This window comes from Mastigoproctus giganteus, chromosome 6, assembly GCF_048544385.1.
Source record: "Mastigoproctus giganteus isolate SK-2022 chromosome 6, ASM4854438v1, whole genome shotgun sequence".
Lineage (NCBI taxonomy): Eukaryota > Metazoa > Arthropoda > Arachnida > Uropygi > Thelyphonidae > Mastigoproctus > Mastigoproctus giganteus.
In genome coordinates, this window is record NC_143580.1 from 7,523,337 (window position 1) to 7,537,830 (window position 14,494).

At 36.1% G+C, this 14,494-nt stretch overlaps 1 protein-coding gene across 1 annotated transcript in view; it reads right to left on the reverse strand.

Annotated features, from left to right (window-relative positions):
* The window catches only part of Nup188 (nuclear pore complex protein Nup188), a 171,137-nt gene that overhangs the window by 122,609 nt on the left and 34,034 nt on the right, over nt 1-14,494 (reverse strand). Inside the window, exons 15-16 of the mRNA XM_090375487.1 lie at nt 5,969-6,169; nt 3,563-3,652 (exon numbers count right to left, since the gene is read on the reverse strand). Of these exons, the coding sequence (XP_090231613.1) occupies nt 3,563-3,652; nt 5,969-6,169 (291 nt within the window). The remainder of the gene's footprint in view (nt 1-3,562; nt 3,653-5,968; nt 6,170-14,494) is intronic.

Sequence of the window (14,494 nt, forward strand, 5' to 3'; positions counted from 1 at the left end):
TTAATCATCATCATCTATCATCGTTCCACTATTCCACAGATCGACATATGAAGCCTCGCCACCATGCTCTGTCCATGTACCTCTCTCCGTTGTTGATTTCACTCCAATTAGAATAGAAATGATCACATTTCTATTACAGCACAAAATAAATAATTATAGTAGATATTTTATAATATGTACCATACAAGATAAACCTCAGAAACAGAAATTAATTTAATGAATTATTAAAAAAAAATCAGAGGACACAAGAGGAAGCTCAAATTTATAAATAAAGAAAAACAAATAGCCAAGGTTAATGTTGTATCTATATAAAAATCAAATACAGGGTGTTTCAAAAATGATGGTGAATAATTTAAAGGTGAAAAGTACAAACTAAAATAAGCAAAAAAGTCCCGGTGAACATTGGGCCGCATATGAACAGTTTTTGAGATAATGCACCATTTTCTGTTAAGATCCGCCACAATGGGAGCACTCTGGGAGGATAGTCTGTACTGCTGAGACCTTGTACACACTGGATATGGTAGGGGTACAGTAATTAGCAATGTAAAATTCATCACACTCTGCTATGACTCAGTACACGTTCTTGCAGAGCAACCTACCTTGTCGAAATTCCTGGATTTGGTTCCATTCTTTCTAATGTCCTTTCCTCAACATCAGGTGTTATGCTTCTGGGTCTACCCACTCGTACTCCATGTGCGAAACACCCATGTTCTCTAAAGCATTGATGTATCCTGATGAATGTGCACCTGTTGGGCTGCCTGTTTGTACCAACAGGTGCCCTGTTGGGCACCTGTTGGTACAAATGTGCAGCCTCGAGTGCACTGCCTTTGGCTTTACCATGCATGAAGTGCATGTCCGCATACTCTTCATTGCTGTAACCTCTTTCCACGTTGACTATCCTTTGACAAGTACTAGCATGCCTGCTACGTCTCAGAGCATGGGGAAAGGGAGAGAATGAGTATAACCTAACCTAAACAAAGAAGTCAATAGTGGATCCCAACTCTGTACAGTTCACCTTGTCAGTGGTAGATCCCAACTAGAAACGTGCAATATCTTGAAAATGATTCACTTAAGGACCCATGTTTACTAAGCTTTTTTTGCATATTGTAGTCTGTATAGTTCACCTTTAAATTATTGACCATCACTTTTGAAACACACTGTATATATTATAAAAAATAAAAATAAGTGCAAGGCATGCATCAAAGGTCAAATTTATTATATTATTTAAATATAAATATTTTATTTCCAATTTTTTTGGTTGTTCCCCTCCTGCATGCAGCATGCTAAGAAACCTTTCCTAATCTACATCTAAAATATACCAAAGGAACTTTGATTTCTAGCACGCAATTAAATTAAAAAACAGCACTCAGTATTTTTATATTCAGTCATACTTAAGTTACTGTATTTTGAGGTTATTAATTTCTTTGATAGTTATTATATTTTGGCTATTAACTTCTTTCATAGTTATTATATTGTTTGACCATATGCATAATGCTCGCGATATATCCAGATAGAATTGCTGGTTTCTTAGTGATCACCTTGTTAACGAGTTGCATTGTAGTTAGGGTTGAGTGTTTTTGCACCATATCAGGTAGTATTCAACTACTTATAGATATGCATTTATTTGACAGTTAGAACATTCTTAGTTCTAACAGTCAGCTGATTGTTTGACTATGTTACAGCATAGCGTAAATACTTAACATTTTATTTGGCTATAATTTAAAATTTATTCATTGGGACTAAGCCTGTACAAACCACCATGAAAATATGTTTAAGAAAATTTCAAAAATCATTAATATATTGGTCATTATTAGCTAGAGATTGAAAGAGGAAGAGGGATAATGTGCCACCTCACTGAAGATTAAAAAAAATAATAATAATAATGGGGGCATTAAGTGGGGCTCTGCTGTAGTCACCTTTCCTCTTAAAGAGCATCTCGTGGGATGCATGATGACTCTTCCTATGATTAAAGCCAGCCCCTTTCAAAATCGGCCATGTTGGTAGGCAATGGCATACCACCACATTATCTGATGCCACAGAGACCATAACAAAACTAACTCCAAAAGCTGCTGTTAAAGGAAGACCTGCAACTAGGTGGAAGGATGGGATCAGTGAACTTTTGGGCATGACATTTTGCGATGCCACTCGTATAGCATATGATCGATACAGTTGGAGGATTTTGTTGGTGGCCACAACAGCTACTCAGGGAACTATGTGACTGGAAGAAGAAGAAGATCCAGTAATCCTAAAGTCCTGTAGGAGCCATATAAACAAAAGTTTATTGTATTATGAAATATAAAGGAAAGGTAGGTGTTCCTGTTGAGCCATTGACTGTTGGTGATCAGAAGACCCAGAGAAAGCTGCAAAAACAATTCCCAAACCATAACACCACCACCACCACCACCACCAGCTTGCCAAATATCAATAGTGCACCAGGTGCCATGGCCTCATGATGTTTCTCCTAATGCAGATATGTCCCCCAGCATGGCAGAATTGGAAACAGGATTCATCAGATCAGGTGAAAGATTTCCCCATATCGATGGTCCAGTGTTAGTGCTTATGTACCTATGCAAGGTGAAGTGTCTTGTGTCTTGCAGTGAGCATGGGTACAAATGACAGCTGTCGACTGCAATAGCTGTTATTGTTATTTTGGTTTTTAAGAGCATTAGCAACTAATGCCATATTGCTCCGGGAATATGCAGTGATCATTCCCTGACCTTTCCGCATCCTCCATATTTGGTGGTGACAGGCTCGAATACAGATCTAATCATCTGCAATAGCATATACAAACTAACGTTTCTGTGAATACCCATGTGGACAATGGTCTTGGTATGTGCCTTTATTGTACTGGGTGGTTAGCTGAGTAACTGTGCTGCATCGTTGCTGTGTTATGATACGAGATGTGTACACACACACACACGCGCGCACACACACACGTACACACAACACAAAAAGGTCACATGTGATCTTTGGCTGGTTGATCAACTACTGTTGAGTCAGTCATGGTAGACTCATAACACTGCAGAATGAGAGGAGTTAATCATGTTGGCTGATGTCAAGGTACTGGCAGCTACACATCTTGTCCCTACAATTATTCCTTGTTCAAAGTCAGAAAGATCTCAATGCAACCCATTCTTCCTCTCAGACACTCAAAAACTGACTGCATGTGTGAATTATATAAACAGATGGACAAAGAAATAATAATTGACAGATTTCTATTGGTCCAATTTTAATGAAATTTGGGATGGCCTTACAAATCTTTCTAAAAGGTCCATATTTAAAACTTCATGAAAATCCATCTGCTGGAAGTCTGTTTATTACATGAGGATGGACAAATAAAAAAAAAAAGAAATAATAATTACCAGATTTCTGGTAATTATTATTTCTTACCAGACAAAACCCTGATCTGCATGAAAAGATCAGATTGCCAAAGTAAAACTAGATAAACCATTCAAATAATAATCAATACTTTAAATTATAAATGTGCTGTAATTCGTATCAAATCGCATTTTAGTTTTTGCAAAACTAAAGCATTAAATTCTAACACCCACAATTTAATTACCTCGAGTCTGCCTAATGATTCAGCCTGGAACTGAGACAGGAGCAAATATAACATTGAATATACAACATTATGAGACACTGTAGCAACCATCTAAGGGAGAAAAAAAGCTTTGTCATTAATAATGTCATCATAAGCAAATCTTACCTATCATAATGAAGACAATTTTCAAAAATCATCATAATGAAGACAATTTTCAAAAAAATATGTGATTTGAATGACATAAAATAGATAGGAGATCTATATTTTTGCCAAAGTAAAACTAGACAAACCACTGGTTTAACAGAGGAATAACTCAACTCAAAATCTGAGTTAGCCTTCTATTATCCTGAAAACAATTTTACAATTAATATAATTTGCAGTGAAAGAATTCTAAAATTAAAATAAATATCTACAACTGATTTTAATAACCTATACAACCATAGTTCCACCTAATTTTTTTTCTAAGTGCATGGAGAGTATCGCTTTGCACACTTACCTTATGCTGTTGCAGAGACTGGTCGTCATACAAAAATAATTAATGATTATAATCATTAATGATAATTTTGTAATTTTTACACATGAAATGAAAAATAAACAATTTAATAACAGCTAATTAAAACTAATAGATTAAATAAATTACAAATATAAAATTAGCTTCATGAAAAACTGTTCTTGACAGTTTTAACACATTTTACACCCTGCAGAGTGAACATTGTAAAATAATCCTTATCTTCACTGGCCATACATTCTTCACTGATGGTAAGCCAATGCAATCTCTTCTCAGCGACGGTTAGGAGGTATGTTTTCACCGAAAAGTGATTTCTTTTGAAAAATAAACCACGTAAATGGAAAATAAACAATTTAATAACAGATAATTATAACTAATAGATTAAATAAATATTGATAATGAAATTTCATTTCATTTCATTATAAAGAACAAAGGCGAATGCTATTTAAATTTTGCTTATATTTAACCAAACCATCTTCAAACAAATATAAAATATACAGATCCACAGGGGATTTATATTCAACCCATGCACACAGTGATCTGGCACAGATCACTGTGTGCATGGGTTGAATATAAAAATAAAATAAAAATATGAAAATAAAAATAACGGACATTGTCAAAATCAGTGAAACAGATGTGGTACGAATTACTGCAAATTATTTTTCAGCAGACATGCAATGAAACTTTTTTCTGTGATGCATATATTTATTTTTGTCCAGTAGAAAATTAAGACTTTTACACTAACACATTATATAGAAAGAATATTTTTTGACATAATAACTTTTGAAGTAGCCAAATTTTTCACTGGACATCTCATAAATTATTAACCCAGTGTCAATCACAAAAAATCATATACAAGATATTGCCAATCCTATAGCACACTGTTTTCACCCTATTCAAATAGACTTCTCAAATTTTTAATAGAGAAACTGTGCAAAAATCATCTTGTAAAGTACTGTAAGTTGACCTAGAGTGAGTCAAAGAAATACGAATTACTGAAAATATGAAATTTAATACAGAAATATGAAATACTGACTTTCAAGGAAATTCGGAAAAAAAAAAAAAACATGATGGGAGAGGTCAAAATGACAACCACACATCAGTGAGTTAATACTCAGCTTCTCTTTAGCCTATCTTATTTAAAATAAAATCAGCAAATTTATTTAACTGAATATACAGAATATTTCATAACCAAGTCCTCAGATCATTTTTGCCTTAAGTCATTTTTTCCCATGCCATGCACCCTTCAGACAGAAAAACTGACACTTGGCTAGTAATTCATTATTTTGCACTTGGTTGATGTACTCTATTTTTGTTTCATTTTTCTTTATTAGAAAATATTTTCAGGTTCCCTAACAAGTTGACTAAAAGTCCACAGCTATAGTAACTATTATAAAGTTTGTGTGTTAATTTTTTAGATTGTTTTGCTTTAAAGTTTAAGCCCGAGAAGGAATAAATTAACCCACATAAAAGTAAGGAATTATTTGAAAGCATAAAAATTACAGAAGTAAACAGGAGCAATAATACTAGGACTGTATAGTAAAAGCAACTGTAAGTCTGTTTTTTGTAAATAAGTACTGTAATAAAATATTATAAACATATTAATTTATTAGAAGATTATTCTAAAGTAAAACTGTATAAAGAAGAAACCATGAGCATTTATGATTCATCCTCCTGGACTTTGTGGCTGTGCCAAGGTGATTTGTAATAAACAGATAAATAAATAAACTTCATTTTAGAAAACAAGTTTATAGTGGTTTTTTTTTTTTTCCTGACTTAATTTCTTCTTTGTGATGTTATATTTAAAAAAAAAAAAAAAAAAAAGATTTCATTAAATTCTAACAAAACATGAAAAATAAGAAACAAATAATCTTTAACTAATAATATGAAATTCACTTAAAATATGTAACCCATCTTACCCCATTTCCAACTAGAGTAGGGCAAGAAAGAGCTGAAGTGAGGTAGTCAAACACTCCTAGCTGCAGAGCATTATTTCCAAGTTTTTGAGTTGTATCATTTGCACCCAAGTTGTTATTTGATCTTCTCACCAGCATCCAAGCCAAGAGCAATGGCGAGTGGAAAGTGTGATTGCCCAGAATACAAAAGAGACTGTCAAGTTTCTGAAAAATAAGGAATCTGCAAGCACTGACAGCAAAATAATTTAATACACAAAAGATAAATTTGTTAATGACTATATCATTATTATTATGTAGCAGCTATACAAGTAAGCAGAACAGTTAGCTATTTTGATTAACATTAGAAGATATAGTTCCCTGTTGCAAAACACTGGCTGAGGAAACTGCTTACAATAACCCCACAAAATGAGCAATTATTTCATTATGGCATTTCATTGCCTGAGGAAACTGCTTACAAAATAACCCCACAAAATGAGAAATTGTTTCATTATGGAAAAAAAAAAAATAATAATAATCTTTTCCAGAGCTTAAGAAGAAAAAAATTGGATGCAAATCCTTCATACCTAGGCACAAGGCTTTCTTAACCCAGAAATATTGACACCTAGCCTGAAAGACACTCCCCGCCTCAGTGAAATATCTATTGCAGATTAATCACTGGTTCAAGATTAGTGACTAATTCCATCTACTTCCTAATTACATGGCGTCTCCATAGCCAGGTGGACAGGAGCAGCAGTGCATAGCACACGCTTCTTGATTAGACCGAGGTTTGAGCCAGTGACCACCAAATACAGAGGATGCAGAAAGGTCAGGGAATGACCACCACATATCCCCAGAGCAATATGGCCTTAGTTGCTAATGCTCCTAAAAACCAAATAACATACAAACAAACCTAATTACACATACAATCTTACTTATGTAGTTTTGGAAGTGACATGTTATTGTTTTCTCAGAGTGCTACTGCTTTCTTGGAAGTGACACTATTTGCTTCATCAGAATAATTATTTTTTTTTTTGTAGAATTATGCAATGAATGTTCATTCTTTCATCAAAAGTTTTAAATGAAAAATCGGAAAAATTATAAATGTGCTTTTATGCCTGTTATTTTTAACAAAACAAAACTCTTCTGGCGGCACATGGTCTGACAGCCCCAACACCTCAGAAAAATATCTAATTGCATTTAATTGCCAATTCAAAATTAGTGACTGTTACTCTAACTGCCTTTCCAATTATACAGTCTTAATTGAGTAGTTTTAATAACATTTTCATAAGGTCTGCATGGTTGTTAATGACACTAATGACAGTTATTTGTTATTTGGTTTTTTTTTTAGGAGCATTAGTAACTAAGGCCATATTGCTCCGGGATATGTGGTGGTCATTCCCTGACCTTTCCGCATCCTCTGTATTTGGTGGTGACGGGCTCGAACCCCGGTCTAATCAAGAAGCGTGTGCTACGCACTGCTGCTTCTTCCCACCTGGCTACAGAGGTGCCTACTAATGACAGTATGCTGCTGCAACAGATCTAGAAAAGTTGAGTAGATGGGCCGAGAGGTGGCAACTGAAGTTTAACATTAACAAATGTAAAGTACTGCATATGGGAAGCAGTAACCCCAGAGTAAAGTATCAACTGTGTGCTACTACACTGACAGAGAGCGAAAAAGGACCTGGGGGTAATTGTGCAGGCATATATGAAGTTTTCTGAGCAGTGCAGGCAGTCTGCAAGAGTAGCTCATGGTGTCTTTTCAATGATATACAGAAATTTTTCTAGCAGGGATAAGGAGATGATTATCCCCTTGTATAAGGCAATGGTTAGGCCACACCTTGAGTACTGTATACAGGTCTGGCGGCCTCATTTTAAGAAGGATGTAGATTTGCTTGAGCGTGTACAGAAAAGGGCAACAAGATTGGTGAGGGGAATGAAGGTATCCTCTTACCAAGAGAGGTTTAAGTTTTGCAAATTACAGTGTCTGGAGACTAGGCACCTGCAAGGTGATCTGATTGAGGTGTATAAAGCCTTGAATGGTTTGAGCATGCTCAATGCTGATGGGATTCTTCCTCTTGCTCAGAATAATCGCCTGCAAGGGCATAAATCCAAATTGAGGAAAGAAAGTTGTAGGATAGATGTGTGGAAGTTTGCCTTTAGCCAGCAGGTGGTTGATTGCTGGAACAAACTCCCATCTGTCGTTGTAGAAGTTGATAGCTTAAACAGATTCAAGGCAGAACTAGACAAACATTTTGAGGGGGGTGGATGAGTGAAATGAGAAGGGGATGTGTGTGTGTTTTTTATTTTGGCTGATGCTATATAAGCTTGCTAATGCTAATAAGTAGTGCAATATTCCATGCAGAAATATATGAGCATGCACGATGCTACATTTTAACACCCTCAATGATTCTATGAACTTGAAAACAGAAGGAATAACAGTTTCACCAGAATAAACAAAAGTTCTGTATCAATGACAGGTACAAAAATTTTACATTTAAAAAAATTAAATTTATACTGCATCAGTATATCCCAAGAAAAATTTTTAAAAAAAACTAAGTTTTTTCTTCAGAAATAAATAAGAAAATTTGGGATTTGTCAGACCAAGTGCCACCATTATTGTGACAACTGGTGGCACCACTGCCAGGTTATGATCTGTTCTACTGGAATGAATTTCACATGCCAATTTGGCATTTGATAAGTAATATTTATTTGTAGCGCATGAAGTAACTCATTATTAGCATTAGCATTAGTAGAGGCATTTGATGCAAGAAAGCAAGCTTATGCAGCATCAGCCAAAAAAAAAAAAAAAAAAAAAAAAAAAAAAAAGTAACATAAATAAATAAAAATAACCACTTCCACTTCACCCCTCTGTTCGTTCGAAATACCTGTCCAGCTGAGCCTTAAACTTATTTAGGCTATCAACTTCCACGACAAGGGATGGAAGTCTGTTCCACCCACCAACCACCCGCTGGCTAAAGGCAAATTTCCGCACATCTATCCTACATCTGTCTTTCCTCAATTTGAATTTATGCCCTCTCAGGTGATTTTTCTGAGCTAGAGGAAGAATCCCATCAGCATTGAGCATGCTCAAACCATTCAAGGCTTTGTACACCTCTATCAGATCACCCCGCTGGTGCCTAGTTTCCAGACACTGTAATTTGCAAAACTTAAGCCTTTCTTCGTAAGAGAACCCCTTTGTCCCATTCACCAATCTAGTTGCCCTTCTCTGTACTCGTTCCAGCAGCTCTACATCCTTCCTGAAATGAGGCCTCCAGGCCTGTATACAGTACTCTAGGTGTGGCCTGACCATTGCCTTATACAAGGGAATAATCACCTCCTTATCCCTGCTAGAAAAATTCCTATATATCATTGACAATACACCATGAGCTACTCTTGCAGCTCGTCTGCACTGCTCAGAGAACTTCATATCTGCCTGCACCACCACCCCCAGGTCCCTTTCATTCTCTACCACTGTCAGTGTAGTACCACAGAGTTGATACGTTGCTCTGGGGTTGCTGTTTCCCATATGTAGTACTTTACATTTGTCAATGTTAAACTTCATTTGCCACCTCGAAGCCCATCTGCTCAACCTTTCCAAATCCTGTTGCAGCAGCATAGTGTCAGTAGTGTCCTTGACAACCCTGCCAACCTTCGTATCGTCTGCAAAATTGGACATTAAGCCTGATATACCATCATCAATATCATTTATAAATACAGAAAACAATAAAGGCCCCAATACTGAACCCTGAGGGACTCCACTAATAACATTAGTCCACGATGAGCAGTGTCCATTGATTACCACTCTCTGTCTTCTCCCCCTCAACCACCCCTTTATCCATAGCAGCAACTTGCCTCCAATGCCACACTGCTCCAATTTGTGCAGCAGTCTTCCATGTGCAACAGTATCAAAAGCCTTTCTAAGATCCAAGTATATAATATCAAAGTTATTCCCTGCATCCAGTTCTTTTGTGACTGCATCATAGTATCCAATCAAATTGGTCAGGCAAGACTTCCCCTTAACAAAACCATGCTGTGTCCTAGCTATAACTGAAGTCTTGTCTAGATGATCCTGCAGTGCTTCTTTCACCAGTGCCTCCATTAATTTTCCGGGAACAGAAGTTAAACTCACAGGTCTATAATTACTTGTGTCAGCCTTTGATCCCCCTTTGTGAATTGGGGTCACATTTGCACATCTCCAGTCAATGGGTACCTCCCCTGAGTCCAAGGAAGCTCTCATAATTATGGCTAAGGGTTTGCTTACCTCCTTTGCTGCCTCCTTTAATATAACTGGATAGATCCCATCCACCCCAGGTGCCTTTCTTGTGCTTATCTTCAACAATTTCTCCTCCACTTTGCTCTCAGTTATTACAAGATTCTCTAGCTTACTGCTAGAGTTGAATACACCTCTGGCATTCCCCTCACTGAATAACTCCTCATGTGTGAATGTCGATGCAAAATATTCATTTAGTTTGTTAGCTACCCGAGCAGGGTCATCAACAGTTGACCCATCGATCTCAAGTGGACCAATCTGATTCATCCCCTTCCTTCTAGAGTTTACATAAGTAAAGAACTCTTTGCTGTTTTTCTTCGCATCCCTTGCCAAGGATCTCTCGTAATCTGCCTTCGCCTGCCTAACCTCCTTTGTAACTTGGTTACAGATCAACTTGTATCTATCATAGGCGTCCGTGTCACGTGTTAATTTGTATGTATCCCATGCATTTTTCTTCTCTGCCATATGCCTTATTAGTTCATCTGACAACCATTTAGGCCTAAACCTTGAACAATATTTCTTAGTTGGTATGTAAAGCCTAGTAGCTTCCACAATAAGTTCTTTGAATGCTTCCCATTTTGAATTTGCTGTTGGCAATATCATCAGTTGATCCCACTGTATAGAATTTAAATACTGTCTCAGTCCATTGTAGTCGCCTTTACGAAAGCAATATCCCTTCCCTTTACCCCTAATGGTAGTTACCTCTTTGAGTAACTCCCACTTCAGCACACTGTGATCACTGCCACCAAGTGGTTCATTTATCTGCAGATTCTTAATGCATGAAGAATCACTACTGATAATCAAATCAAGAGTATTACTCCCTCTAGTTGCCTCCCGAACATGCTGATGTAGAAAACAATCATCCAATAAATCCACAAAAGCCTTGCTACTGTGTGAGTGACCAGCCCCCAAATTCCAGTCAATATCTGGGAAATTAAAATCCCCCATTATAAGACTCTCTGATTTACTGGCCCACTCTATTTCTCCGAACAGTTTCTTATTATACTCATCAGAGTCATTAGGCCTATAGCACACTCCTACTCTCAATTTTGATCTCCCAATGCTTATGTCACACCAAACTGACTCGACACTGCACTGTCCAGCGATGTCGACTGGCTTCACTTCCTTGGATTTTATGTGTTTTTTAACTAATAGCATAACCCCTCCTCCCTTCCTATCCTGTCTATCCTTTCTGTAGACATTGTACTGCCCAAATTCCAGTTCTGCATTTCTTATATCTGTGTGACACCACGTCTCTGAAATCCCCACAATATCTGCCTTTGATGTTTTGAGCAATACCTCAAATTCATCAAATTTATTTACTAAACTCCTAGCATTGGTGTACACACAAGTATACATGCACCTGTTCTTTTTCTTAGCTACCCTAACACAACCCATGTGTTTACTTGTACCCCAATGATTCCCAGCAGTCTCTGAAATATCCTGCATCTTATTTTCCAGGCTGCGGCTCATTCCAATAGAAGCAGTGCAAGAATCACTTTCACCTCTGCCAGTGGCTACTGTTAATCTATTAGTCCTTGTATCCCCCCAATCTAGCAGTTTTCCGACCCACCTAACATTGCCTCGATAGCATCAGCAAACATTCTTGCACCCTTTCTATTTAAGTGTATCCCATCCCTGTAGAAGCAGTCTCTCCTGTTAACAAGTAATGAGAGAGAGATCAAGTAATAATTAGAAGTAAGAATGTACTAAGTGAATCTATGTTAAGTGAGAACTTTTCCCACATTGATAATGTAAATAACTACAACTGGTTTCCCTGAGTAGCACTTGTGGCCAATTTTAAGGCACAATCTCAAAATATAAAAATTTAAACACCAGCCTACAATATTAAAATATTATAGTCTGGCAGATTCCCAAAATCAGAAGCATAAAGCATGGTTGCTAACAGAGATATATTTGTTAGAATTTGTTAAATAAAAATTTAAGAAAAGAGTCATGTTGTGCTGCATTGCTGATAAACCTTGGTTTGTGGTAATAGGTTCTAGTGCCCCATATCACAGTGGTATCAAAGCTGGATATAGTACCATCAATATACTGTAAAATGCATTACAACCTTCTTGGCAGGAAATTTTATAGATGACAAAATTAACAATCTGTATATTTAAATTCTGATTTCTTTAAGAATTATTAAATACAAAACTCAATTTTTTTTAAGTGAAGAAAACACCACTATGTCATCAGTTCCTCAAAAATCATCCCGATTGAAATACTGAGAATAATGAAAACATTTTCTGATATGGAATAATAAAAACATTTTCTATTTTAGAATGTTAAAACACATATCCAAGCAGTTTAAATTGAAACCAACCAAGGAAGGAATGATCATCTGAATTAACAAAATGTAGCTTTATTAAGTTGGAATGCAGCTTTATTAAATCAGAAATCTGTTATTTTATCATTCACAAGAGATTAAATAACACATTCCAAAAAAATGACAGTTCCTTTTAAGTTTAAAGTGTTCAAAAAATTAGCAACTGCCTAATATTTTAACTCACATCTAAAGCAATGCAATTTTTTTTAAAATAGCATGTATGACAATTAAAACTTTAACTAAAACATAATTCCCATTTTTGAGAAAACGTATACTGTCAAATGAGTTATCATAAATTTTAAAACAGGTCATAAACTTCTTTCCTTTTTACATTCCTCATTAACAAATTAATTAAGACTAAAAGCCAACTTGAATTATTTTACAACAGTCCAAATCAAAATACCTCATCAATTATAAATTTGATTCTCTTGCCTTACTCCAAAAATGTACAATAAGAAATCTAAACAAATAAAAAAAATATCCATAACAAAGAATTACACAGAATGCAAGACTCTCCATATAGCTGGGAGTTGTTATAATTCTTGCAAAACTATACAGCCACTCCCCAGCTTACATAATACAAGCCATATGGAAATTCGACTTTACGTAAGTTTTTGCCAGCCAGTGCAAACTTAAAAAAATCGTGGAAACTTATTTTGCATCCCATAGGAATAAATGGCGGTATCGTGAAAACATCATAACGTGAACCCAATAACACATTATTTTTTTGGTAATTCATTCCAAGATCTCGAAAGTTGAAATTTTCACTAAATAACTAAGCTATTTATCTCTCTAAAAGGTCATTTTTATAATGGAAATTGCACTACATTTTCATCATTATCATATGTTTCGTTATAAGAATCAATTTTGAACAGCATTGTGATATTTTTCTAAAACACATTTCTGGAGGTCACTACCAAAAAACAATAAAAGCAATTTTCACTTTCCGGTTTATTGGGCTTTTCTGTTAGTGTAATCAGTTATAAATGTGTAGTAAACTCGATCTTATTGCATTTGCAATAATACCAATAACTGAAATTCTGTGGGTTTTTACGTTACAGTATTATGGTGAAATGAGTACCCCTTCATTGAAATCTTCAATCATATAAAAAATAAATAAATTTTCAGAATCTTCTCTTCATTCCTATTTACTTATTACAATGGTGAAGGGAAAGGGACCAACAGAAAGTGCAAGTGCTAGCAGTGCTAGGAAACGAAACAAAATTGATTTAGAAATGAAGATGATTAATTAAGAAGTATGAAGCAGGACAAAGTTTGTCATCTATTGCATGGAATTAGGTCTCGCTGCTTCAACTGAATATTTTAAGGGACAGTGCGCATATAAAAGAACATGTTAAAGGATCAACGCATTTAAGATCAAAAGTGATCACGAAACAGCATTCAGGTGCTATATCGAAGATGGAAAAGCTATTAATAATATGGAAAGAAAATCAGATTCAGAAGCAAGTGCCTCTGAGTCCAATGGCCATTCAAGCAAAAGCAAGAAGTATTTATGAAGATATTAAGGATAAGTACAGCGAACCCCAAGCCAAGTTCATGGCAAGCAACTGGTGGTTTAATAGGTTCAAGCATCACACTGGTTTCCAAAACATTAAAGTATGCCGTGAAGCCGCCAGTGCTGATTCTGCAACTGCAGAGAAATTTTATGATGTGTTGGTTGTTGTTTGTTATTTGGTTTCTAGGAGCATTAGCAACTAAGGCCATATTGCTCCAGGAATATGCGGTGGTCATTCCCTGACCTTTCCGCATCCTCCGTTTTTCTTTTGGTGGTCACGGGCTCGAACCCCGGTCTAATCAAGAAGCGTGTGCTACGCACTACTGCTCCTGCCCACCTGGCTACGGAGGCACCTGATGTGTTGGAAGAAACCCCTTCTAAATGTCCAGAGCCCTCAACTTCTGCAGCGGTCTTATCAGCTGGAGAGTTAAT